At 51.4% G+C, this 24,723-nt stretch overlaps 9 protein-coding genes across 9 annotated transcripts; 4 read left to right on the top strand and 5 right to left on the bottom strand.

Moving 5' to 3' along the window:
* Nucleotides 1–84: 84 nt before the first annotated feature.
* On the top strand, nt 85–1,356 carry UBX1 (protein phosphatase regulator SHP1; the record flags this gene model as incomplete). Its single annotated transcript, XM_043282068.1, has 3 exons — nt 85–159; nt 217–575; nt 630–1,356. 3 exons carry the CDS (start codon nt 85–87, stop codon nt 1,354–1,356), a joined length of 1,161 nt encoding a protein of 386 aa, XP_043139485.1.
* A 253-nt stretch (nt 1,357–1,609) lies between these two features.
* Nucleotides 1,610–2,774, top strand: CFD1 (Mrp/NBP35 family ATP-binding protein; the record flags this gene model as incomplete). Its single annotated transcript, XM_043282067.1, has 2 exons — nt 1,610–1,642; nt 1,812–2,774. 2 exons carry the CDS (start codon nt 1,610–1,612, stop codon nt 2,772–2,774), a joined length of 996 nt encoding a protein of 331 aa, XP_043139484.1.
* Nucleotides 2,775–2,872: 98 nt separating this feature from the next.
* Nucleotides 2,873–4,018, bottom strand: ACHE_60847S (uncharacterized protein; the record flags this gene model as incomplete). Its single annotated transcript, XM_043282066.1, has 1 exon — nt 2,873–4,018. One exon carries the CDS (start codon nt 4,016–4,018, stop codon nt 2,873–2,875), a length of 1,146 nt encoding a protein of 381 aa, XP_043139483.1.
* A 2,925-nt stretch (nt 4,019–6,943) lies between these two features.
* On the bottom strand, nt 6,944–7,453 carry ACHE_60846S (uncharacterized protein; the record flags this gene model as incomplete). Its single annotated transcript, XM_043282065.1, has 1 exon — nt 6,944–7,453. The coding sequence occupies one exon, from the start codon at nt 7,451–7,453 to the stop codon at nt 6,944–6,946; it is 510 nt and encodes a 169-aa protein (XP_043139482.1).
* Nucleotides 7,454–11,189: 3,736 nt separating this feature from the next.
* On the bottom strand, nt 11,190–12,436 carry ACHE_60845S (uncharacterized protein; the record flags this gene model as incomplete). Its single annotated transcript, XM_043282064.1, has 2 exons — nt 11,190–11,233; nt 11,293–12,436. 2 exons carry the CDS (start codon nt 12,434–12,436, stop codon nt 11,190–11,192), a joined length of 1,188 nt encoding a protein of 395 aa, XP_043139481.1.
* Nucleotides 12,437–12,617: 181 nt separating this feature from the next.
* On the bottom strand, nt 12,618–13,849 carry ACHE_60844S (NAD(P)-dependent alcohol dehydrogenase; the record flags this gene model as incomplete). The annotated part of the gene is made up of 2 exons (XM_043282062.1): nt 12,618–13,573; nt 13,630–13,849. The coding sequence occupies 2 exons, from the start codon at nt 13,847–13,849 to the stop codon at nt 12,618–12,620; spliced, it is 1,176 nt and encodes a 391-aa protein (XP_043139480.1).
* A 1,090-nt stretch (nt 13,850–14,939) lies between these two features.
* On the top strand, nt 14,940–17,162 carry ACHE_60843A (putative C2H2 transcription factor; the record flags this gene model as incomplete). The annotated part of the gene is made up of 3 exons (XM_043282061.1): nt 14,940–15,975; nt 16,021–16,271; nt 16,320–17,162. 3 exons carry the CDS (start codon nt 14,940–14,942, stop codon nt 17,160–17,162), a joined length of 2,130 nt encoding a protein of 709 aa, XP_043139479.1.
* A 4,193-nt stretch (nt 17,163–21,355) lies between these two features.
* Nucleotides 21,356–21,889, top strand: ACHE_60842A (uncharacterized protein; the record flags this gene model as incomplete). The annotated part of the gene is made up of 1 exon (XM_043282060.1): nt 21,356–21,889. The coding sequence occupies one exon, from the start codon at nt 21,356–21,358 to the stop codon at nt 21,887–21,889; it is 534 nt and encodes a 177-aa protein (XP_043139478.1).
* Nucleotides 21,890–21,972: 83 nt separating this feature from the next.
* ACHE_60841S (cytochrome P450) lies at nt 21,973–23,496 on the bottom strand (the record flags this gene model as incomplete). The annotated part of the gene is made up of 2 exons (XM_043282059.1): nt 21,973–23,223; nt 23,281–23,496. 2 exons carry the CDS (start codon nt 23,494–23,496, stop codon nt 21,973–21,975), a joined length of 1,467 nt encoding a protein of 488 aa, XP_043139477.1.
* Between the last annotated feature and the right edge of the window lie 1,227 nt (nt 23,497–24,723).

Genomic DNA, 24,723 nt, shown 5'->3' with positions numbered 1-24,723 from the left:
TTACTCTTCCTACAGGATAGAAGCGTACCGTATCAGCATTGAGAATTCACAACCAACTAGACTTGCGATACCCAGAAAGTCGACATGGAGAACAACCCCGCAGATCACGATGAGGCCGTTTCGCAGTTCTGTTCGCTGACCGGTCTTCAGCCTTCAGAGGTAATCTTCGCTCTAAGGATACCATGCAATCAAAGTAGCTAACTCTGGTCGCTATAGGCACAGGAATACCTCGCGGCGAATGGGTGGGATATCGAGGCAGCAGTGACCGAGTATTTCGCAGAACAAGACGAGGCCTTGCAGGACGCAAATACAGGTGGACAGCATCTTGGTGCCGGAGAGGAATCTGCAGGCCCGTCAGCTTCGTTGTCAGGTACACCTCAGCAGTCGTCTTCAGGTGGACGTAGCCGACCCCCCAAAAAATTCGCTACTCTGCGTGACTTCGCGTCTGCGGGTGGTGATTCTTCCGATGATGACGAGAACCCCAGCCAGCCTTTCTTTGCGGGTGGTGAGAAGTCCGGGTTGGCTGTGCAGAATCCCGATGATCTCAAGAAGAAGATTATTGAAAAGGCCAGCAGGTAGGCTTTACTCTCATCTCTACATGATTATTCGCAGCAGCTGACTCCGGACAGAACCCAGCTCCCATCCCCTGACGACTCCCAACCCCGAAGATCCCATTTCACTGGTACCGCCCGTACTCTTGGTGGCGACGATGCTCCCAGTCAAGTGATCGAAGCCCCTAGTGCTCCTGCTGCTCCCCAACTTCCACAACGAGTCCAGCGGACCCTCCACTTTTGGGCAGATGGTTTCTCGGTTGATGATGGAGACTTGTACCGCTCGGACGATCCACGGAACGCAGAAATTCTAGACGGAATTCGCCAGGGACGCGCTCCTCTTTCAATAATGAACGTACAGCGAGGTCAGGAGGTGGATGTGGAGATTCAACAGCACGAGGAAAAATACGTGAAACCCAAGCCCAAGTACCAACCGTTTGCCGGACAGGGATTCCGACTTGGAAGCCCAACACCTGGCGTCAGCGCCGCTCCACCTTCTGCTCCTGCTGCTGCCCCCAGTCAGGCTACTTCGGAACCCGCAAAGCCTAACGTGGACGAGTCGCAGCCTACAGTCACTCTGCAAATCAGGCTCGGTGACGGAACACGCCTTACGTCCCGATTCAACACCACTCACACTATCGACGATGTCTACCAGTTTGTCGGAGCGGCCAGCCCTATCAGCCAGTCGCGTCCGTGGGTGTTGATGACCACATTCCCTAGCAAGGAGCTTACCGATAAGAGTGCTGTGCTTGGTGACTTGGCTGAGTTTAAGAGAGGTGGTGTGGTGGTGCAGAAGTGGCAGTAAATAAGGGATTTGCTTGACAGAAAATTATGAAAGCTAGCTACAGACGTAATAGCACAAGCAGATGTTGCTATACGATAACTAGAGAAAAATGAATAACGAGTCTTGTACTATCTTTGTTCTCTTCGCGAAAGTAGAATACCGCATCGAGAAAGATTGATAAGCAACGGAATGACGCAGAACCGCGACGACCAGGAATTTATCCTCTCTATCTCAACTCTTCCAGGAGACATACAATCACCAATTCACACAGAAAATGCCTCTCAATGGAGTTAAGAATGTCGTCCTGGTGAGTCCCAAGCATTCTCTGCACAACGCGCCCTGCAAAAAAGCAAGAAAAAAGCCCCTCATCTCTTATCGATAACACTCAATCCATGCTCTGCCAAACCTGAATTGCGAACGCGATCAAAGTCCCTCATCCCCTAAACTCCAGAGAAAACATTAACAATAATGAAAAGGTTCTCTCAGGAAAAGGCGGCGTCGGCAAATCCTCCGTAACCCTCCAACTCGCCCTCGCCCTCTCCCTCCAAGGCAAATCCGTCGGCATCCTTGACATCGACTTGACCGGCCCTTCAATCCCAAGATTAGTCGGCCTCGAAGGCGCGAAGATCACGCAAGCCCCCGGTGGTTGGTTACCGGTGACTGTCCACGATGCTGCCCACGGCACCGCAACAGCACAAGAAGGACAAACTGCGCAGACGCAAGAAAGAAGTGGAAATGAAAGTAAACGAGGCTCCCTCCGTTGCATGTCCCTAGGCTTCCTCCTGCGCGATCGCGGCGACGCAGTGATTTGGCGCGGTCCCAAGAAAACAGCCATGATCCGCCAATTCCTGGCAGACGTGCACTGGGGGGAAACGGACTACCTGCTCGTCGACACACCACCCGGTACAAGCGATGAGCACATCGCGCTCGCAGAACAACTCCTCACGCTCTCCACGACGGATCCGCGCATCGCGGCTGTCAACCCTGCTCTCCCAAGACTGGCCGGTGCGGTGCTTGTCACGACGCCGCAGGCGATTGCGACGTCTGATGTGCGGAAGGAGGTGAATTTCTGTGTGAAGACGAAGATTCCGACGCTGGGGGTTATTGAGAATATGTCTGGGTATGCGTGTCCGTGTTGTGGGGAGGTGAGCAATTTGTTTTCGAGTGGGGGTGGCCAGATTATGGCGCAGGAGATGGGGGTGAGGTTCTTGGGGATTGTGCCGGTGGATGTTAAGTTTGGGGTGTTGATTGAGGGGGATGTTGTGGATGGTGGGAGTGATAGTGAGGGAGAGGAGGAGGGTAAGACGGAGAAGGAGGTTGAAGAAAGAGAGCCTGACAACCGGCCGCTGGTTGAGAGGTACAAGACGGAGTGTTACTCGTATGCGAAGTTTGAGGAGTTTGCGAAGACGTTAATATCTGGGATTGAGGCTACGGCGTGATGTGGTTTAAAGGTTCTTATGATTCATGATAGCATTGAATATAGTCGCATGTTCATCAATCGTCAGTCATTTCAAGACATACGAGCAAGAGCAAGTCCCTACTCCGCAGGCAGATCACGATGAAGCATCGCGCGCAGCTGCACTTCTGCAGACTGTCGACACGTTCTCGCCTGGCCATACTGTGTAACCCGGTTGAAAAAGGACTGCAGCCCTCCCAACAACGATAATGACCCAGAACCATCATCCCCAGCCCCCGACTCCAACACCTGATCCGCCTGCGCATCAAGATGAACCTCCGACACAACAGCCGGCGTAACAACCCGCTGCTTACCATCCTCCCCCAACAAACCCCTCCCACAAACCCCATCACCCTCCGCAAATTCCCTCGTAGCAGGCTCCCCAAACCCAGTATCCAATTCAAACCCCAAATTCGTCTCCGTCGTCGACCGTGGCGTATCCGGCTGCGCCTGCACAGAAGATCTATCCCCGGCCACCGAAAACGGCGCAAAACTCATATAACACGAGTCCACGCCGCCATTGTCAGTTTTATCCTGCTGCCGCTCTTGCTCAGAACTTGCCTCGTCGACTGTTAAGAGGTAGCCCGGCGGGGCGCGGATCTCGCCTAGCGGGGCAATGTGGCTCCCGTATTCGTTCGCGAGGCTTAGTTTGCTGCGGCCGTAGATTTCGGCGATGGAGGTTAGGGTTCCCTGGATGGAGGGATCTATTGCAGTGAGGATGGATTCGATGCTGAATGCTTCTGGTGGGGGGAGTTTCGGGCCGGTGGTTTTGTTCTGAGGGGGAGAGGAGGGGATGTTTAGGAATGGGAAGGATAGCCGTCGTGGGGATGGGGTGCTGGGGTTCTTTGCTAGCTCTGGGGGTTTCTTGTTGTTGTGATGGTGGTGGTGATTGATGATGTTTTCTCCCGTGTTACCGGAGTATGTCCGGACGAGGACAGGTTGGGATACTGGTCTTTGGGACTGGGGGGTGCCAGATGGGTTATTCCGTGTAGTGCTGATGGTTTGTCGACGGGTTCGCGACCAGGGTTTTGGTTGATAGCTGTTAATTTGGCGAAGGGCCATGGTGCGATATGCCCGTATGGATTCATCGAGTGCTGGCGGTTGGTGACGAGTGTTTGATGGGCCTGCTGTTGCTGTGATTGGAGATGGGTGTGGGGGAGAGAGTTGGGACCAGCGGTGGTGGGAGAAGGAGGATTGTCGTTGTCTTCTTTCTCGGTGGTTTTGCATTGTGCTGGTGTATAGAGGGTTTAAATCTGACCGTGAGCTAAGCAGGTCTTGTATACATGCCTAGTAGTAGTAGTAGTGTGTGTGTGTGTGTCTCTATTTAACGTCGAGGGTCGGGTCTTTCCACGCCTCCACGGCTCCTTGGGAGCCTCGGAAGCGGAAAAGCCCTGGTCCCGGTGCGGGACATACGACGGGCAGATCGGAACTGCCTATCTCCTAGCTAAACTACCATCTATCATCTAAATACAGGTAGCTCCCCGCGCGGGGAGCTGCTTGGGTTTTCACAGCTGTTAAAAGCAATCTAGGCATCTTCGAGTTTTCTTGATATGGAAACAAGGAGAAGTGAGAAGAAGAGGGGGGGGAAGAAGGGGAAGAGGAGGGGAAGGAGGAAAGGAGAGGAGGGAACCAGAGGTAAGCCCTAGAGGTTCCCAACTTTGACACATTTAGCATCTTAATGGCGTTTACAGATGGCAGTATAGAAATGTGATCTATCCAGCCAATCTGCATATGCAGTGAAACCGGTCTTTTTGGTGAGGATATCCACTACTCGTTGTTGGCCCCAAGGATGTGCCGCTGCTTTGCGACCCTCTCGGCAGAAATAGAAGTGGGAGGGCTCCTTTTTGCGGCCACATGAGCATGTCAACAGGGCATTGTCATGTTTGAAGCGCTCATGGTACTCTGCAAAGTCGCCGTGCCCGCTTCTGGCTGCTAGGAGGCGGCCCAGAGCTGCTCGGGGAAGATGGAGCTCTGGTGGCCGCTTCTCTATTCCTATACCAAGGTCCTTATATCGTTTGGGGGCCTTCTCTGCCCAGAATTGTGCAAAGCATTGCCAGTGCACTGTCTGGGCTGCCCGCTTGGCGGCTGCTATTGAGGCAGGTGGTAGAGGGAACTCAAAGGGAGCATGGCAGCCCAACTTGGCCTCCTTATCCGCCTCTTCATTTCCTTTGATGCCTGTGTGTCCAGGGACCCATTTCACCTGTACTGTGCCTGATTGTATGCCAGGTGCTCTGGGGCAGTGTGGCCAAATCTGGGCGGCTTTTTGGAAGTTCATGAATGTTGATTGACTTGATCCTTTGGGTTGGCCTTGGAGTTGCTGTACTGCTTCCAAGTTGTCTAGGCAGATGTATATGTCTGTTGCGTATCGGGTTCTGGGGTCTTTGAGGGCCGCCTGTAGGCCAAGCAGGGCCGCGTGGGCCTCTGCATCAAATACCTCCTGGTTGGGGAGCTTCCTGTGCCCACAGAGGATCTTGATCGTACTGGTGCCCCAGTAGCCTACCCAGCCAGCGCCTGCAGCAGTGTCCTCCTTTTCTTTGGACCCATCTGTGTATATGACCATTGCTGAAGGTGGGATGCTCTCTAGCCACTTTTTAAACGCTTCTTTGGACTGTGTCTTCGGAATTGCAATTGGCCGCTCTTTGGGCTCTGGATTTATATCCCAGGGGCTCATCAGTAGTGGATCTATCTGTTCAACGAGATGGATGTTTGCCGGGTCGATGGCCCGGCGGAAGCGGGTTTTGATGTGTCGGCTTTTTTGGTGCATGGCCCGGCGGTACAGAGGGTGTCGGGCATCCAGTTGTTGAACTCTGACTTCTAGGCCGCGCCGTCTCTGGTTGAGGAGGAGTTCCACAGGCGGTATAGCCGATTCCCGGTGAAGTGCTGCTGTTTGGGTGGTCCTGTAAACTGGGAGGGTCCCTAGGAGCGCACTGCGGAGCACCTGATCCAGGCAGGCTAGCTGTGCAGCTACCCCATTAGATACCAGTTTTTGTTCACCTGAAATGCTCTGCCTTGGTCTGTGCCGTCCTGGCCACCATGCCTCAGCCCCATAGCATAAGACTGAGACCACACAGGCAATTGTTGCTTGCCGCAGTAGGGGGGCTTTGACTCCTCGTACAGTGTTGGCCAGGGCTTGTATGCCATTAGCGGCCAGTTTTGCCTTGGCTGCCAGTGTCTGGGTATGTATTCTGAATTTGAGCTTCCGGTCAAACCAGATTCCCAGCCAGCGTGTCGCCTCATTGAGTAGGGGAGGTTTAATCTCCACTGTGCCCTCAGGGGTTTGGATTGAGCAGGTGGGGTTGTTCCTCTTCCAACCTCTGGTGAAATGCTGGAGCTCTGTTTTAGCCAGGTCAAAAGTGAGTCCTTCTCTACGGCCCCAAGCTATCAGGTCTGTTGTGATGTTTTGTAGCCTGGTGGTGTTTTCTTCAAGGGACTTGCTGACAACTAGTTGGCAAATATCATCTGCATATCCAAAACGACCTCTGCGGGCGATTGTTGGACCTATCTTGAAGACAGGTTCAATGTACAGCATGAACAGGATTGGTGAGACTGGGGAGCCCTGAGGCAAGCCTGCTGGGACTGCAAAGGTTGAGCTCTGATGCCCGTCCAATTGTATAGCTGCTGTTCGGTCTTGGGTGAAGCTTGACACCCAGCGGAGCACTGTGGCAGGCCATCCTTGTCTGCGGAGTCGATGGTTCAGCCTGCCTGACAGGACCGCATCAAATGCGCCTTTCAAATCCAGAGTTAGTATGGAGGCGCTGAGACCCCGGGCCCAAGATTCTTCAATATCATGCACCAAAGCTGCCGCCAGGTCGGTAGCTGAACGGCAGGGGAGGGCCCCAAATTGTTGGGGGTGGAGGACCTTGTGTTTGATGGCTGTCCAAGCTAATCTCCGGGCAATAAGGCGTTCCAGTCCTTTCCCCAAGGTAGAGAGGAGAGCAATTAGTCTGTATGAGCGTGGGCTACTGTAGTCCTTCTTCCCTGGCTTGGGGAGGGCTATCAACAGGGCTTGTCGGTAGTAGTAGTAGTAGTAGTTGCTATTTTACGTCGGAAATTCGGTCACATGTCAACTAAGATCACGTGCCGCGGGGGTCCCGGAACGGAACATACGACGGGCGGAGCGAAACCGCCTATCTGGTAGCTAAGCTGATTCTATCATACACTGGCGAAGACTCCCTCGCAGGAACTTGCTGAAAAACTCTTGGGCTGAATAACCAGCACTATATATCCATTCAGGGGGAGGAGGGGGAGAAGGAGGTGAAAAGGGAGAGGAAGAGGAGATTTTTTTTTTTTTTGGGGGTTGGTGGGTTTGAGGTCAGTGTGCCGGACATATCGTGCTGTAAAAGTGAGACCTCTGCAACCATCCATGGAGATCCCTTGTTCCTGACTTGGAGCGCAGAATCTCATCCACCTGCCGGTTACCCCATGGCTGTGGGGAGGCCTTGTGGCCTTTTCGACAGTAGTAGAAGTGGTGGGGGGTCTTTGGGCGTCCACAGGAGCACTCCAACTTGGCGTCTTCATGTATGAAGCGCTCATGATACTGTGCGAAGTCCCCATGGCCCGACCGGGCGGCAAGGAGATGACCGAGGGTGGTTCTGGGAAGGGATAGTTCATGGGGTCGTTTATCCAGGCTGATGGAGAGATCCTGATATTGTTGTGGCGCATTCTCAATCCAGTACGATTGAAATCGTCGCCAGAAAAACTCCTTCAGAGCGCGGTGAGCCCAGGCATACCTTGCTGGAGGGGCGTTCGTCTGTGGGATCAGTCTGGCACCTTTTTTTGCTTGTTCATCAGCCAGTTCATTCCCTGTGATGCCAGCATGACCGGGGATCCAGTGGACATAGACTTGTCCAGGCTGAATGGCCTGACATCGTGGGGACCGGGAGGGCCAGGCCTTTGCAACCTTTTGGAAGGCCAAGATGGTTCGTTGACTGGAGCCTCTGGGGGAGCCCTGTAGCTGCTGTGCCACTTCCTGGTTATCAAGGAGGACATACAGATTCTGTGTGTAGGGGGCTTGGGCACTATCACAGGCGGCCTTCAGCCCTTCATATGCTGCAGTGGCCTCTGCATCAAAAACTTCATGCCTGGGGAGGCAGAGATGGCCGCAGGTGGACTCCTGCTTCCAAGCACCCCAATGTCCATACCATCCAGCACCAGCCACGGCATTGTTGCTTAAGCGGCTGCCATCAGTGAAGAGGAACATGGAGAGTGGAGGGCATGTATCAGCCCATTGTTGAAAGGTCTCACCTGCCCTGTCTCGAGTCGGGCTTATATTTTGGATAGCTTTGGGATTCTCTGTCTGCCAGGGGGGATATAACAGAGGGTCAGTCTGTTCTACCCCCTGTAGCCATGGCAAGTGATTATGGGTTAGGCGTGTGATCACAGGAAAGGGTCGTGTTCGGAATAAGCGCCTGTGAACTGGATGGCGGTCATCCAGTCTGGCAACTCGCAGTCTGGCAGAGGCGCGTTTCTGGTCAAGGATGATCTCCATTGGAGGAATGGCAGTTTCTCGATGGATGGATGGAATAGGGGTGGTTCGGTATACTGGTAGGGTGGCTCTGAGAGCATCTCTGAGTACCCGGTCAAGGCAGGAAAGGGATGAATCGACTCGGTTTGATACAGAGCCCTGGTTCCTGGGCTTGGGCCTGTTTCGGCCCGGCCACCAGGCCTCAGCCCCATAGCAAAGAACTGAAATGACACAGGCAACTGTAGCTTGTCGCAGTAGGTGTGCCCTAGTCCCTCTAACTGTGTTTGCTAACAGTCTTATACCAGCAGCTGTCTGCTTGGCTTTTGCAGTGAGGGTCTTGCAGTGTTTGTTGAAGCTCAACCTCCGGTCAAACCAGATGCCTAGCCAACGCGTTGCACCGCCAGGAGGGGGAGGTGTGACTGTGTGTGAGCCTTGAGGAGTGTTTATGGAACATGTAGGGTTGGAGTGGTTGGTTCCACGTGTGAAGTGCTGCAGTTCAGTTTTACTGAAGTCAAATGTAAGGCCTTCTCTAGCTCCCCATTGTCTGAGCTCCTCAGTGCAGTGCTGAAGCACAGTGCAGTTTTCCTCCAAGGAAGGGGAGGCCACCAGTTGGCATATGTCGTCAGCATATCCAAAGCGGCCACGTCGGGTGCAGACTGAGCCCTGTTTGAACATGGGCTCAATGAACAACATGAAGAGGATTGGGGAGATTGGGGAGCCTTGTGGGAGACCTGCTGGAACCTGGAATGTCTGGCTTGTATGGTTTCCTAGGCGGAGACTGGCAGTTCGACCTTGGGTGAAGCTAGCTACCCATCGGGCCACGTTGATAGGCCATCCCTGTTCCTGGAGCCGTCTGATCAAACGCCCCTGTAGGACAGCGTCAAAAGCGCCTTGCACATCTGATGTGAGCATGGAGGCCTTCAGACCTCGTGACCATGCCTCCTCGATGTCGTGTATCAAGGCTGTGGCTAGGTCTGTTGCAGAACGCAGTGGGAGAGCTCCAAATTGCTGAGGGTGGAGGACTTTATATTTGATAGCAATCCATGCCATCCTGCGTGCTATCAGGCGCTCAAGTCCCTTTCCCAGAACTGACAGGAGAGCAATGAGCCTGTAGGCCCGGGGGGAGCTACGGTCCCTCTTCCCTGGCTTTGGAATAGCTACAAGCGAAGCGTCTCGGAATGGAGTAGGGTGCCAACCCTGCTCTAGGCAGTGTCGGTATAGTGTTGAGATGGCGGGGCCTAGGGAAGGCCATGCCTTCCTAAGGATAGAGGTAGTTATACCATCTTTTCCAGGGGTGCTGTTCTTGGGCTTGGCGACTGCAGCATATATCTCTTTCTCTGTGATGGCAGGGAAGGGCAGTTTGGGATCATTGATAGGCTCCAAATTGACCTCTACATCCTCTGAGCATGAGGCCTTTTGTAGGAGTGCCCGGACCAAATAATTTGCCTTGTCATCTGTAGAGGAATGAAGCTGGTCACCCTCTTTCAGAGGGGAGATAGGTAAAGTTCCTTCTGTTCTGTTCCACTTTACTGCGTTGAAAACATCCTTGGGTTCTTCAAATTCTTCAACTTTTGAGCGCCAGAACTGGCGTTTGCTGTGCCGGACAACACGGCGGAGGGCCCGTTTGGCATCCCTAATGTCTTCTGGGGTGGATGTTGGGTCTCGTGCAATCCTGTGGAGTGTCCTGACTACCTTGGTGCAATCCTGATTCCACCATTTGTGGCCGCCAGGGCGAGTATAAGCCCGTTTAGTGGAGGTTTCCAGAGCAATGGAAATCGCCTGGGTGATGCTGACTGCAAGCTCATCCAGTTGAGAGGGAGAGGGGCATGGGGGAAGAGTGGAGGCTGTTCCATCCACATGCCTTTTCTCCCCTTGTATTGTCTCCTGGAACAAATTGTCATTGAGGGTAGACCAGCGGAAGGGTGGAGCATCTCGGGGTAGGTTGTTTGTGCCCCATTGAATGGCTGTGAGGATTGGTTCATGGTCTGCAAGAGGTGGGAGATCTGCAGTGACCTCTGAGGATATCCCAAGGCTGAGCAGAGCACTATTGGCCCAAGATAGGTCAATCATGTTTTGTCCACGAGTTGGTGAGTCTGGTGGGAGTGTTAGGGTGAGGTCCTGGGACTCTGCCCAAGCTAGGAAGGGTTCTGCTCTGAGAGAAGGTTGAGCAGAAGACTGCCAGTTAGGGTGTCGGAGGTTGAAGTCTCCAGCTATCAGGCAGGGGAGGGATGGAATCGTCTGTGTCATGAGAGACTCCAAGCCTTGGTCCTCATCGACTGCATTCCGGGGGGCGTTATAGATGTTAACCAGGAGTGCTGTCTTCTGGGGGGTGTTGATTCGGACGGCCAGGATGTCTCTGGATGTTGGTCCAAATGGAACTAGTTCTGCTTTCAAGTGTGGGTGTTTCTGTATGTATGTGAGGTCTCGGGGCCTGTTTGACCAGTCCTCAATTGGGGCGAGTTGGTGGAATGATGGATGGTGTTTAGATATTCGGCGGGAGCGGTCTGTGAATATCCAGGGCTCTTGAATTAGCACTGCATGACAATCACTTTCAAAGGCCAGTTGAAGCGCAGTTTCATGTGCTTCCCAGTTTCGGCCAACATTTAGCTGGAGAATTTGTAGATGAGATATCCTATCTAACATGATAGAGGCTGTTCTCTTGTTGGTGGGGAGCTCAGGTTTTCAGGGGGCCCAGTTGTGTTAGTCTGGTCTTTTAGCATATGTTGGCGTGCACCCGCTTTCCTGACTGCAATGAATTGTGATCTGGATAGTCGTTGGATGACACCCTGTTGTATGGTAGGTTTGGTGGGACAGTTTGAGTGGTCCGCTGGGAAGGGGCCACAGCAATTGGCACAGTTTGGTTCTGGTGATTTCTTGTGGTTGTGGTGGGAGTGCAGTTCCTCACTATGGTCCTTCTGGCTGCAAATGCGGCATCTAGGGATGCGGGTGCAGGTCCGGGGGTTGTGATAGTCCCAGCACTGTGTGCACTGTTCTATTCGGGGCCGGAGGGGTTTATGTTTGATTGGTATATTCTCACCAAAGAGGTAGACCCTTTTGGGCACTGTTTGAACTTGAGTTTCTGGGACTGCCATGACAAGGGTGCCAGACAGCGGATTCTTATTTGAGCGGTAAAATCTCAGAGGGGAGAGGCCTGTCTGAAGCTTAAATTCATCCAGAGCCATCTGCTCGGTTACAGGCACTTGGGTCCCATAATAACTGGTATACTGCTGGGGTGCATTTGGTAGGGCGTAGATAGCCCATTTCTGTTCGACTTCGGCTGTGGCTCCCTGTATAAGGCGTTCCAGGAGCTCCCTGTGTTCTGTGAGGAGTCGGAGGCCCGGGCCATCCTTAGGCCAGATTGCCAAGCCCGAGGGCACTTGTTGGATCTCTTTAATAGCTGCAGAACAGGTCTTGTCCAGGTGTTTCCTCAGTATGTCCATTGTGGCGTGCGGGCTAGCTTGACGGGCTGGATGATCTTTGGAGAGGCGGAGAAAAATGCGTAGAGGTTTCTCTGGTTGTGGTGGCTTGTATGTGGTCTTGGGTAGCTTGGGCTGTGTCCTGGGGGCGGTGGATGGGGATCCAACAGTTTTGGCATAGCTGTTGTGTACCGGGTGCGGGGGGTGGTGATTCTCCTGTTCAGAAGGATTTCCAGTTGTTAGATTCTTGCCGAAATTGAGGACCAGAGTCCTAATATCTCTGCCCAAGGAGGCTGCTCCCTGTAGGCTCTGCTTTTCCCAATCAATGACCTTCTGGCTAACCATGGAGACAAGCTCTAGAACCTCATCTCCGGTGGTCTTTATTTGCGATGTTTTCGATGCCACTGCTGCTGCAATGTGGCTCTGGAGCTCTGAGCCCAGTTGGCTTTGGGGGGACTCGTGGGTCGGAGTTGTAGGAGGGGTATCCCGTTCAGGCTGTGTGGGTAGATACTGGTTTTCAGGAGGATTGCAAGGGAAGTGTTGAGCTTGCATCGGTATCTCACATCTCAGCTGTTCTGGTGATTGTTGTGGGGTGGTGGGCTCTCGAGGAGGCGCGGTCGGGGTCTTGCAGACCTCCGGGGCATCCTCCATGCTGGCATCTTCTTTTCCATTGTGCTTGTTGAGTCTTTTCTCACTTCTCAATCGCATAGAGTGCAGGCGATCTTGCGCTCTGGTAGCAGGGCCCATTCTTCTCCTGGCGCCCATGGTTGTATACATGCCTGGAAACAAGACGATGCATCAACTGGCGACAGTATCACATGATTGCCAGCTGTCAGGCTAACCAGATGCAGTTAGTCTATGCATGTGTCGTAATTGGCCAACAGTACTTGTATATACATTCCCAAACCGGAGCTTATGAAGCTATTCACAAACCGCAGCGCAGGGACTACCACAAAATAACAGGCTTAACCGTCTTCCCTGACTGCATATCCCCAATCGCCTTCTCAAACTCCTCCGCCGGATAAAACTTGACAATCCTCTCCAACGGCAAGCTCCCATCCTTCACCCACTGGATCATCCGCGGAACATACTCCTGCGGATTCACATCCCCCTCGACAACACCCATAAACTGCTTCCCGGAGACCATGAATTCGTGGATTGGAATCGACAATGTCCCTCCCTCTGGCGCAGTCCCGACTTGCATGATCTTCCCCTTGAACCCGGTCATCCGCGTGCCTTCCGCGATCAGCGCGGGTACACCCGTCGTATCCAGCGTGATATTCGCGCCCAACCCCCTGGTCATACCCCGCACTGCTTCTGTCACAACAGCAAGATTATCCAATCCGTCAACCTTGACGACATCAGTAGCACCGAGTTCCTTAGCGAGCTCCAGGCGCGACTCGTGTCGATCGATTCCGATAATCTGTCTACAGCCTGCGACCTTGGCGCCCATGACGGCGCTTAACCCGACACCGCCCAGGCCAAGTACCACGACCCGGTCGTCGGGAGTAGCATTTCCAGCGTTGATGATAGCCCCAGTCCCGGTCTGGATTCCACAGCCTAGTGGCGAAAGAAGCTGCAATTCCTCACGCGTGTGGACGGTACCGGAGACATTGATAACGGAGTCCTCCCGGACAATAGACCAGCTAGAGAAACTCGACTGACCGAAGAATTTGCCGTAGATATCATACCCATTTGCCTCATTGGGGGATTTCCCTTGCTCCTTGAACGCGTAGTTCTCAGGAACCACTTCGAAATTGATCACGTTGAAATTGAAACAGTGCGCGGGATGCCCCCGATGACACGGCTCACAGCTCTTACATGCCGAAAAGGACAAGATAACAGCGTCACCGGGTTTAGCTCCTTGTGTCCCGGGACCGACTTCTCGAACATATCCGGCTCCTATTGTTTATAAGCTTTTGCGCCCGAGGACCCTGGTAAAAAAGGAAGAAAAGTACCTTCATGCCCCATAATCCGGGGATAATGAACCCCAAACCCACTCTCTGCACCCGCAAAATGCAGATCCGTCTGGCATATTCCCGACGCGACAATTTCAACGAGCAATTCTCGTGCTTGGAGAGGGCGGAGAGTGAGGTTCTGCAGTTTCCACCCACCGGTGCTGTAGGGGCCGTAGGAGACTAGGCCGCGTTTTTGGCTTGTATTTGTAGTAGCGGACATTTTATATTTGGAATGGGGGGTTGTAACTGGGTTGGTTAGCGTTGTTTGTTGTCAACACAGATATATAGTGGGCACATAGTGGGCATCCGATATAGCCATCCCACCTCCGCTCCGATTGATAGCCGAGCTGTGGGTTTTGATCCCACATTATTTGCAAAATGGGGAAGTGGACAATGCTCTTGTACACCAGTGAAGGGTTTAGGTGCCATAATGACCAACTACAATCAAAATGCCTTTCGAGAGCTAGCCCACGAAGTTCAGAGGTGATGGCAAGTATAGAATTGCACTAAACAACTTCATACTACAAATCCAGGGCGCATAGTATCGACCAAGAACCCCTCAAAGCCTGGGTCCAGCTTTATTTGGAAGAAGAAGAATTCGAAATTCTGCTACTCCAGCGTCAACAACTTCTCGTGAAGATACAGAGATAGCTAACAGAGAAGCAATGTGATCCTCAAAAGAGTGATAACAAGTGACAGGACTGTGAGACCATCTCGTCCAAGATAACAGACGGCCTTGTCGACAACGATGCTCTGTTGGCTAAAATAAACGAAGGACTCGAGAAGGTGTGAGTAGAGTACTGAGAAACTGAGGAGCCGGAGGGTGAACAGAGGGAGTTCATGGGAGTTTTCGGACACTGTACTGTTGAGTGTGCTTGCTGTATTGAGTTCAGGAAGTGTTATCGGCCTCACCCACGGCTTCCTACCACGACGTTCTAGAATGATATGAGAGACTTGCTTCGGTGCTATGACCCGTTCACCTCTTTGCATTCTTGCCTGCTATACAGTGTACTAAACCCACAATACTCCGTTTCATTTGCCTTTCGCCGATTTGGCCTCCACTTTTTGGTATGTAGTGATTGATTGGATGGGTGGCCTATCGGCTAAGCTAACTATATAACTGCCGGGCAGAAAGCGAGGGCGGTGAGGTGACCCGCTGGGTACTAACACCTCTTCAGGATCACGCGATTCCCCACACTACCCCACATAACCCCCGGCATTCGGCTTTCCCAAAGCGGAATCAAGATCTCCCACTCCACAGCCTCCCACAACCATATCCCAACCCACCACATTTCTTGTTTGCAACCGAAATGCAGTCAAATTCGATCTATCAATGCCCAATTTGTCCAAGACACTACAAACGCCGCGAACACCTGAAACGCCATCGTAGTTCTCATACTTCCGAACGCCCCCACCGATGTCCGCAGTGCGACGCACGGTTTCAGCGCGCAGATGTGCTGAGACGGCATCTGCAGACTTGCTTGGAAAGGAGGGGGTCCCGGGGGGTGACGACTCGTCGGAGGGCTTGTGATCGCTGCGTGCGACAGAAAAAAGCATGTGATTTGCAGCAGCCGTGTGATCGCTGTGCGCAACAGACGGTTGAGTGTTGTTATTCTATTGGAGTTGATGTTACGGCTTCAGAGGAGAGGATCACGCCCGCGAGTCTGGGAAATGCAGAGCTAGCACCAGCACCACCAGCACCAGAAACGACGCTGGCGATGACGTTTCGCTGGCCGGACTTTGATGCAGACAATCCGGTGGTGAATTCGGGCGAATATGATGCTATGGCCCTCAGTGATCCGAATATGCTGGACAACGCTAGCCCTAGTTGGCAGGATTTGATTGCGATGGTATCGGAGGGTCCGCCGGGGCCCGATAACACCTCGTTTCAGTTCCTCGACAAGATGACCAGCAACACGGGGTTGGCGTACAGCTTTGACTGCGGGACACCAGAGCAACGAGCACAGGTGCTGTCCACCCTAGAAAGAGAAGTGGAAATCGAATATGGAGCATCGTCATCATCCGAGACGTTGGTCACGTCGGAATCACCGTTGGTCGATGGATTATCGCTGAATTGGCTTAATGACCCCCTCTCGCTCAAGACTCATCAGATCCTGCACTTCATCAAAGACGTGGTCATGGTGAAGCCCCGGAATAGTTCCGTGACGCTGGATTGGTCATCGTCGCTGCAGCAGTCGTGTCTGCAATTCTTTTCGCCGGCAAATCTGCGCAAGTATCTAGGGCTATACTGGGCGATCTGGCATCCCAATGTCAACTTCATCCATCGACCTAGTTTTGATTCTACCTCAGCTAAGCCAACCGTGCTGGCGGCTATGACCTTACTTGGTAGGTTATTCTCTGTTCTGAATGTACACATGGCTGACTGGACAGGTGCATGCATGTCACCCGAAACGTCCGACAACGAGGACGCCCGGATGTGGTTCAACTGCGTTGAAGAGCTGGTCTTCACAGACGAGGACTTCAATAGCGATTTTACTTCTGCGGCATCTTGTCCTACCCTACATCGGAATATCGTTCAGGCACTGCAGGCAGCTTATATGGTGTGCTTATACCAGAACTGGGAGGGTAGCGATGCGAGTAAGCGGCGGATTCGACGTTGTCGCTTTGCCAGCCTTGTTTCTGTAAGTCCCCAATGGTGCCTTTGTCTAAAACTGCATGCTAATTGACAGACCGCTCGAGACGTCGACTTAACGACCGTCAAACACGCGAAATACAGCGAACAGACTCGGTACCAATTCGAATGGAAAGATTTTGCCACTCGAGAAGAGCTAATTCGTGTCTTAATCTGGATCTTCCTTCTCGATACAGCATTCGTTCTCTTCAACAATCTCCCTCCCCGCATGGTTATTAAAGAAATGAAAATCCACATGGCCGTGCCCGATGCATGCTTTCAAGCATCGACCGCCGACGACTGCTATGAACAGATAAAACGACTCCTCCCTGCGAACAGCCAGTACTGGAATATATCCTTTTGCAACGCGTTCAGGAGTCTCTTCCAGGAAAATCTAGCAATGAATCTCCGCTACGACATAGCCGCCCTGGGCCCATTGAACCTTTTCGCCTTAACCTCTGCCATCCACTCACAAATCTTCCAATATCGCAGCAACTCATGGGGCACCGTCCGACTCCTCGCCCCAATTCGCAATGCGTTGGACAATTGGCGCGCAATCTGGGAACTCTCAGTGACATCCCTACCCCCCAAACTCTCCCCACACGTCGACCGCGCCGACGACGACGGCTACTACAACACCCAGATAATCATGCACCAACCCGAACGAATGTGGCGACGAGTTGGCTTCTGCAGATACTGTCCGGAGTACTGGTTACTGGCGAATTTGATGGTCAGTCAGCTCACAGAATTGTGTATGTCGGGGTCGCAGCCGAGGAATGAGTTGGAGAGGTTGGATGATGAGCCGCTGGATTCGATATTGAAGAAGTATGATGAGACGAGTATGCAGCAGGCAAATGATATGATTTTGAGTTTTCAGCGGTGGCAGGTTTTTAGTTGTTAGGTGCTTTCTATCATTAAATACGAGTTTATGAACCAACCCTACTTTATACACTGTTTCCTTACGAAGTGCATACCAGGCGCATGTAGCAGGGTAATTAGAGTTAATAAGTGTCAATGCACTGCAATCCAATGCATTTTTTTTCCTGCTTTGTATAGATCATTCACCTCACCTCTAGCCCCAGCAACAGTGATGTCTGCATTGCCAACTACTCCTTCAAAGATCACCATCTAGCCTGAAGTACGTTTGTGGTGGTTATCACAATGAGGATAGGGCTGTACTCAGGGTGAAATTGCACTCTTACTCTAATTTCCCCGAGCTTGTGACTCAGCAAAAGCCTCTAAATCAATAGTTAGCAAGCTCTTGGCCAAGTATCCTTACACTGAATCAGTGCACACATCGCACAGGTCAAAGCCAGCTGGCTTCCACTCATTACTGAACTGATCAGACAATTTCCCACGTATTCATTATATCCAGATACCAGTGACTCGATCAGCATCACCCCAGCCAATATGTCTCCCCGGAGCATTCGACACTGGAAAAGAATGAGTAACAGTTGCAGTTTCCATATTCATCCCAACAGCATGCCTTATTTAAATTCCGCCTACGAGACCCCTGGCATGAATTGATCATATCGATATGTAGTATCCTAACTGGCAGATGACCAATCAAGCAACAGTGTGGTTCGTGCTATTACGAAGCGCATTACACAGCATGGTCCACTGATATGGTTCCAAAACATAAAATATGCTGGGCATTCTTGAGAGGATTGGCAAGATAAGGTACAACGACTATGAGAAGCTAAGTTCGTCTCTGGAGATAGTGTTGGTGTGGTGGAAGACCTCTTGCACAGAAAAAAAAAAATCACTGTATTATATCTAAGTTCCCAGGACTTGCTCTGCGTAATTGCGGATACCATACAATACATGAGTTTATTTAGGAAGGGCCCAATGCAATGAACAGAACAGATTCAGGGTATCCCCTACCCCCTACAAGCCGAGAGGCTGTCGGGTTAAAACTCGGTGCTATGCAGAAAGAGCACAAGTCTGCGGAGAAGCTTGCAGCGGCCAATGAGGATAGCAAAGCACCTATATCCAAGACCAAAGGCGAGCTGACGACTATCTGTCGTAGCATGCTGATATGTATGTGAGGTCTGTAAGAGCTCGGTTAGCTAATATATTCAGTATATCTATGACGTTTGGTATTGACGAGCCAGGCTCGGGAAATCATCAAACATCAGACATGTAAGTGTAGTTTCGGTTAATGGTTGGACCTGTACAATGAACTTGGTTCAACATATATTTTCCATTTCGGGACAAATCGCGAGGGTCCGTCCGACTTCACAGATTTGCGTCATCATTCAATGTGTTTGCCTTCGCCGAAATTATGGACACTGATGACAGCAACTGCTGATTCGCAAAATCGTCGAGAAAGGAAAGGGTTAATTGCTATGGTCTGTACTCTGCACAGGTGGTTTTCACACTGCACCTAGCCAAGAAGAATTTGGCCGCAGGCTGAGTAAGAATGCCTGCCTATTTTGCACAACATGAAGATCTTATTTGCTGCGCATATCATTGATCATGCTGATGGCTACTTCTTTGAGACGGTATAACTTGTTGCTCAAATACCCACAGTGTAAAATCACGCAAAGAGGACACTACTTCTGATATGGCAGAGAGCCTCTGCTAAGCAGCTCATCACGTCTTTGCCTCCTTACAAGGGCTTGGATAACCAAGAGAACCACGTTCTGGCAAATCGCAGCGCAATCTATAACACTGTTACTAGGGAATTAACACCCATATCTGCTGCTAGTGTTCAAGTATCGGCCTCTTGCCGTTTTCGGCACGAGTACGAGGCTCGTGTTCGGAGACATGGACATAAGGCTCAAATACCTGAACGCAAGTCAAAATCCAGCTATTCCATGCTGGCCCATGGAAAGCGGCTAGCGCACGGGGCAACCTGTTCTAAAATCAAGGACCCAAGTGGGTTGGCATTGGGTGAGGGAGGTGGGAGGAAGGGTGCAGCCTGCGGGAAGGTCTCGATCGGCACGGTTTTGCCACCCGGAAATCGTCTCAGAAAGGCAAGACTTCCAGATAGTTATCGGGGCCTAACTGGTTGGAATGTAAGGTTTATCGGCCCTCATGTGTAGTATTGCGACATCATATTTTTATAAACTACACGAGAATCAGACCTTTGTCCAGGTGTGCCCCAAGGTAATGATCGCATGGTATTACTTGGGGCTGCATTATACTATAAAGCAATCATAATAAATAAGTAGTAGATATCAAGGGTCAAATACTTGTTTTCCTGCCCAGTAAGATCCTCTCTCGTGAGCCGGTTCTCATACACCTGAATAAGCGGGAGTCACTGTCATTGACTCTCCCAGCCTTGAAACATACTAGTGGAGCATTCATATCAATGCTCGCTTCAGCCAGCAACGGACGTACCATGGCTCATTAACTCTAGTCCCAAAAACGCATCAAAGTGTCTTCAAGCAGGCGAACATGTAACAGCCGATACCCCTACGCACGGTGGAGCGGACCCGCATAGATTCTCGCAATTTTCTATTGGTATGCGTCTGCAGTAGGCTTCATACTACAAGCCCTTCGTCGACCGCGCATGCCCTCCGGCCAAGTCTACCTAGCGGGGTGCTTGGATCTTATTCGTCAATTTGCAGACAGGCATCCGAACCGAGCTCAAATGGATCCTGGTGCACCAAGGAATCAGTGGAAACGAGATGGTGGACGAACATGCAAAGGAAGCTGCACAAGGACCTGAAGACTCGATGAACCCACTCGCGCCCTGAAGGCTGATGAACGCCACGGAGCGTTCAACTGAAGATAGTTCCCAAACTCCCCATGTCGGAGATTATTATGAAAATTTACCTTGTCAAATAACGTGCATGATAAGCGGGTGAGACAGATAAGCGAGTGAGACACCAAATCGCCGCGACGCGATCACCAACATTCAACGGCGGTTTCCCTCACCAACCAAAATGGAATTGTCAAAAAAAGAAAGCCAAGTAATCTTATCTGTCTAAGCTATCCGAAGCGATTCAAATTTAAGTGCCTGAGCTGCCGCAGAGATCTACTCAGTCATGCAACTCTGAGTCGGCGACTCAGAGGAACGGCATCACGGCGTGATATCAAGCCTAAATCGCGAGAACTCACTGACTTAGAAGAGACGGTAATTGTTCAACATATCCTTGACTTAGATGCATGAGCATTCCCTCCTCGGCTTTGCCATGTTGAAGATATGGCCAATCGACTCCTCAGAGAACGCGGCGCGTCATGTGTCGGCAAGCGCTGGGCTTCAAGCTTTGTAAAGCGACAACCACAACTCAATATGCGCTTTTTCTGAAAATACGACCATGAGAGAGCTCTATGCGAAGATCCAGAGCTAATTTGTGCTTTAGTTATGGATAAAGCAATCCCACAAGACCTTTTTGAGGCTACAAGAGACAGAAACCCTTAGCCGTTTCTCGAAAAAAGTCCGATTTCAACCATTTTAATTTTCGATGGTCCTACACTGGTGATGGAATAAACACTGACAGGGATATCCAGGCAGCCTGCGACTGAAAAATTCGACCTTGAAATTCCGTTTGATATCACGATTGGACTCGCCCGCATAAACTTGTCATTCAACAAGACAACCCAACAAAATCCACAATAAAATCAATGCCATGACTGCCAGGGAAACAAATCCCCATTGCGTCTCAGACCAGTCTTTATGTGGTCAAGAAGAGAACTGTCATATGATCGCTAATGCCGTCACAGCTCCTATTCTTCTTCTCACATCCAGCGAGGATCGCGGATGGATACTTCCCCGGCTGCTCGTAATGGAGATAATGCTTCTAATAACACCTTCAGCTCAGCCATGAACAGTCCGATGCCGATCACTATCTACTCCTGGCAGGGAACCTCCAATCAGCATCGCAATGGGGCAATAAACATTGAGTTAGCTCCGGTAATTTGGTTATATCTCGTCGATCATCGATGGCCTGGGATCTTGATTGGTCATTAGCATTCTATGCAGCTCCGTGACGATAACAGCGGTGTTCGGTCGGCTTCGGTTTCGGAAATGGCGGATTGAGTGATAAATATCGTCTTGCTGCATATTCGGGCCATTTGCTTCCTTTTCGCAAACCACTTGTATATAGTGCAGTACTACATACACCCAAAAACATTCTATACAAAATGGGGGCTTTCACACTCCTCTCCTTCCTCTCCCTCTTCTCCAGCATCCTGGCCGCACCTGGTCGAAACCAAAACAAACACCTCACCGCAACCGCCATCGTAAACACCCCCGACAACAAATCATCCGCCTTCCAATGCTGGCAAATCAACACTCCATTCGATGTCGCAACCCTCGACGGCACCGCCGCCGGCGCCATGAACCTCGCCCTCGCAGACGTATCAAAAGTAAACTACGTCGTGCGCCCGCCACATGAAGAATACGGGCTACACAATGCGCCCAACGCACAGATCGTCGTGTACCTCTCCGGATTGATTAACATTACCGTGCCGACGAAGCCGGAACAGCAGTCGTTGATTCTGGGTGGTGGACATGGTTTGTTTTTTGCGATGGACACGGAGGGCGAAGGGCATTATGCGACGTATCCGAGTGATGAGCAGACGGTTGGGTTGATGATTCCGCTGAAGGATGGGAAGGCGCCGGAGCATGTGGTTTTGGATGATAAGCCGTGTGGGACGACGTCGAGCATTATCTGATTTCGACTATGTACCAAAGTGGATAATATCAAGTAATCCATGAGCAGTATATTCATAATCATGTATCATAATGGAAACAATAGCTACTGTTTCTCTGACATCGTCCACTGCAGACTCTCATTCAAATTCTCTTTCCTTGCCTCTTCCCACTCCCTAACCACAACACCGGCCCTCTCCTTCGATCGTGGCTTGATATCCGCCTGAAATGGCTCCGGCATACACACAAACCCTTGCGTCAACCTCTCCGTATCAGGCACAATCTTCTCCCCTGTCCTCTCATCCACCTTGGGCAGAATATCAAATGCCCACAGAATCCGCGCCATACCCAGGAACAAACTCCTCTCCGCAACATGGATCCCAGGACAAATGCGTCGCCCCGCACCGAATGTAAAAACATCGCGTTTAGATGCGTCGGGGTTCGCAGCTGCGTCGCCGAGACTCTGCTCATCGCCGCGGTACCGGTCTGGGTTGAATCTGCGGGGCTCGGGGTGCCGCTTGGGATCCATGTGGATAGCCCAGACGTTGTGGAGGACGCCCGCGCCCGCGGGGATAAAGTAGCCCATGTACTCGTCGTCTTGTGTGACTGCGTGCGGGACGGCGCCCATGATGGTCGTTGGCATCCAGCGGAGTGTTTCTTTCATGATGCACCGGATGTAAGGGAGGGCGTCGATGTCATCCATGCAGGGGATGCGGGAGGGGCCAATGACGCGGTCGATTTCGGCTTGTGCTTTGCGCTGCACGTCGGGATAGACGAGCATTGCTTGCACAAAAGCATAGAGCGTAGAGGACGTAGTGTCGGAGCCAGCCTCGAGCAGCGTCCCGGAGATATAAGCAGCCTGGTCATCGCTGAAACCCTCAGACTTCTGCGCTTCAAACATGCCCTCGCAGAAACATGGCTTGATAGTGCCCGCGCGAATATCCTTCTTTGCCTGCAGCCAATGGCTCAAATACAACTCCTTTTCATTCTTATGCAACTCCTTCGCCTTCCCCTGCGCCGGCACGAGAAACTCAGGCAACTTGCCCAAGAACGGGAAGAAATCAATTATTGCTGCCGTGCCGGTCTGATTGATATCCGAGAATTCGGAGAACCCATCAAATAGCTGCATCATCTTGGGGTCTTCGTAGGTGGGCGTGCGCCAGCCAAAGACCATTGTTGTCGTCAGCGCGTTGGAGTACCGCCGGATATGCTTTAGGAAGTCGTTGGGTTCGGTGAGAAATTGGTAGAGCATTTGTTTGTTCTCGAGCACTTGGTAGGGGAGGTAGGACTTTGAGGTGACGACGTTGAGGAGGCCGTGGATCATTTTGCGGCACATGCGCCAGGTTGGACCGTAGCCCTGTTTATATTATTAGTACTTGATTTGATTCTGGGAAATACGAGGGAAATGGCATACCATCATGAGAACACGAAGTCCACCACTACACAGCGTCTGTCCGATATACATATCCTGGCGGTGGGAGTAGATCCGACTTCGGCGGTCGAGGAGTTCTTTGACAGCTTCATCGCTCGAGATGACAATCAGGCACTTCGTGCCCAGCATCAAACTGTAAATAGGACCGTATTCGCGCGCCCATTTTTCAAATTGCAAGTGCGCATCATGAGTTGGCATCTACTTTGGTCAGTCACTTCCATCATACAGGAGGCCATGAGGAAGGTACCTGATGAATATTCCCAATAATAGGCAGTGTAGGAGGGCCAGGGGGATAATTCTTCGGTCTTCGTCCAACAGACAACATACGAGAAAAGAGAAGTAATGAGCCTACTGCGAGGCAGAAGAGCGTGATTGGGGATAACATTCTGTAACGAATTGATGTTGAAGATCAATTTGATGAACAGGACTTTATGTCGTAACTAGGGTAAAAGAGCCTTATTATAGGCAAATTTTCCGTTCTTTTCAAAACTGTCTGCCATGGTCGACTGTACAGTTGTCTGCATAACCAGGTCGGTTATTGGTGGAGATCGCTGTATGTCGGAGATATGTGGGCAAAGCTTGAGTGTCGGATGTGGAGGTGGGATACATCAATAACCTAGGTGATCCTATTTCGGCGATCTATGCATAGAGAAATGACAAGATGACAATTACCTAGCGCGGTCGATTCATATCATACCAACTGTAGAAAAGCCGGTATGTACTTCGTAAAGACAATCTGTGCATGATCTGATTATTCGTAAATCATACTAAACTAACTGCTAAAGGTGAAGCAGGGAAATAGAGTAACGTATGTACATGTTTTTCGCGGAAGCCTGGGTAAAGCTAGCTACCCATCGGACTACATTGATCGGCCATCCCTGTTCTCAGAGCCATCAGATCAGTCATCCACGTAGGATGGCATCAAAAGCACCTTGTACATCCAATGTGAGCATGGAGACCTTCAGACCCCATGACCATGCCTCCTTAAAATCGTGGATCAAAGCAGCAGCTAGATCCGTTGCGGAATGCAGTGGGAGAGCTCCAAATTGCTGAGGGTGGAGGACTCTGTATTTAATAGCAATCCAAGCCATCCTGCGGGCTATTAAGCGCTCAAGGCCTTTTCCCAGAACTGATAAAAGAGATATTAGCCTGTAAGCTCGAGGGGAGCTTCAGTCCCTTTTTCCTGGTTTTGGCAAAGCCACGAGTGAGGCATCTCAAAAGGGAGTAGGGTGCCAGCCTTGGTCTAGGCAGTTCTGGTATAGTGTTGAGATGGCAGGGCCTAGGGAGGGCCACACCTTTCTAAGGATAGAGGTGGTTATACCGTCTTTTCCTGGGCTGCTGTTCTTGGGCTTAGCAATTGTGGTGTGTATCTCCTTCTCTGTGATAGCTGGGAAAGGCAATTTGGGATCATCAATAGGCTCCAAG

The sequence above is a fragment of the Aspergillus chevalieri genome, chromosome 6 (assembly GCF_016861735.1).
Source record: "Aspergillus chevalieri M1 DNA, chromosome 6, nearly complete sequence".
In the NCBI taxonomy this organism is placed as follows: domain Eukaryota; kingdom Fungi; phylum Ascomycota; class Eurotiomycetes; order Eurotiales; family Aspergillaceae; genus Aspergillus; species Aspergillus chevalieri.
The sequence above is the reverse complement of the archived record's forward strand: the minus strand, read 5'-3'. Positions and strand labels throughout refer to the sequence as shown.